We start from the raw sequence: 1,786 nt of genomic DNA on the forward strand, positions 1-1,786 counted from the left end.
GCTTTTATTATTAATTAATCTATCTTATTATTTCATATTCTTTCTTCATTTTTTCCTTCTAATTAACTATTTAATGATATATTTTTTCTTCAAAATTTAAAAAGTGAAAATAAAATTGAAGATGAAGGTGCATCAGGATTAGGTTCTGGTTTAGCAAATTGCATTTATCTCTCAAATTTGACACTTGATCTTCGGTAAAAACAGTTTATTTGTTTTGGATTGAGATATTTTAAATTATAAAAACTAATTTAAAACAATAAAGCTCTTTTTTCTTTTTATTTTTATTGTGCTTGCTTTTTTTTTGTTCTTTCTTTCTTTATTTAACTCATCATTTTATTTTAACTTTTCCTTTTATTATTAATTAATCTATCTTACTATTTCATATTCTTTCTTCATTTTTTCCTTCTAATTAACTATTTAATGATATATTTTTTCTTCAATATTTAAAAAGTAGAAATTAAATTGGTGATGAAGGTGCATCAGGCTTAGGTTCTGGTTTAGCAAATTGCATTAATCTCTCAAATTTGACACTTGATCTTCGGTAAAAACAGTTTATTTGTTTTGGATTGTGATATTTTAAATTATAAAAACTAACTTAAAACAATAAAGCTCTTTTTTCTTTTTCTTTTTATTGTGCTTGCTTTTTTTTTGTTCTTTCTTTCTTTATTTAACTCATCATTTTATTTTCAACTTTTGCTTTTATTATTAATTAATCTATCATATTATTTCTTCATTTTTTCCTTCTAATTAACTATTTAATGATATATTTTTTCTTCAATATTTAAAAAGTGAAAATAATATTCGTGATAGAGGTGCTTCAGGCTTAGGTTCTGGTTTAGCAAATTGCATTAATCTCTCAAATTTGACACTTTACCTTTAGTAAAAACAGTTTGTTTTGGATTGTGATATTTTAAATTATAAAAACTAATTTAAAACAATAAAGCTCTTTTTTCTTTTTCTTTTTCTTTTTATTGTGCTTGCTTTTTTTTTGTTCTTTATTTGTTTATTTAAAAATCATTTTATTTTCAACTTTCAATTTTATTATTTATAAATTTATCTTATTATTTCATATTCTTTCTTCATTTTTTCCTTCTAATTAACTATTTAATGATATATTTATTCTTTAATATTTAAAAAGTAGAAATTCTATTTATGATGAAGGTGCTTCAGGCTTAGGTTATGGTTTAGCAAATTGCATTAATCTCTCAAATTTGACACTTGATCTTCGGTAAAAACAGTTTATTTGTTTTGAATTGTGATGTTTTAAATTATAAAAACTAATTTAAAACAATAAAGCTCTTTTTTCTTTTTCTTTTTATAGTGCTTTCTTTTTTTTTGTTCTTTCTTTGTTTATTTAACTCATCATTTTATTTTCAACTTTTGCTTTTATTATTAATTAATTAATCTATCTTATTATTTCATATTCTTTCTTCATTATTTCCTTCTAATTAACTATTTAATGATATATTTTTTCTTCAATATTTAAAAAGTAGAAATTAAATTGGTGATGGAGGTGCATCAGGCTTAGGTTCTGGCTTAGCAAATTGCATTAATCTCTCAAATTTGACACTTGATCTTGAGTAAAAATAGTTTATTTGTTTTGGATTGTGATGTTTTAAATTATAAAAACTAATTTAAAACAATAAAGCTCTTTTTTCTTTTTCTTTTTATAGTGCTTTCTTTTTTTTTGTTCTTTCCTTGTTTATTTAACTCATCATTTTATTTTCAACTTTTGCTTTTATTATTAATTAATCTATCATATTATTTCATATTCTTTCTTCATTTT

The 1,786-nt window shown here is 21.3% G+C and overlaps 1 protein-coding gene across 1 annotated transcript; it reads left to right on the plus strand. All coding sequences in view use genetic code 6, as the record gives it.

The window, feature by feature from the left end:
* Positions 1-104: 104 nt before the first annotated feature.
* Positions 105-1,589, plus strand: TTHERM_002653427 (hypothetical protein; the record flags this gene model as incomplete). The annotated part of the gene is made up of 5 exons (XM_012800601.1): positions 105-194; positions 452-541; positions 790-879; positions 1,139-1,228; positions 1,491-1,589. Coding segments are annotated over 5 exons (459 nt in total), but the record flags the coding sequence as incomplete, so codon positions are not given.
* Between the last annotated feature and the right edge of the window lie 197 nt (positions 1,590-1,786).

Source organism: Tetrahymena thermophila (genome assembly GCF_000189635.1).
Source record: "Tetrahymena thermophila SB210 genomic scaffold scf_8254050, whole genome shotgun sequence".
NCBI lineage: Eukaryota > Ciliophora > Oligohymenophorea > Hymenostomatida > Tetrahymenidae > Tetrahymena > Tetrahymena thermophila.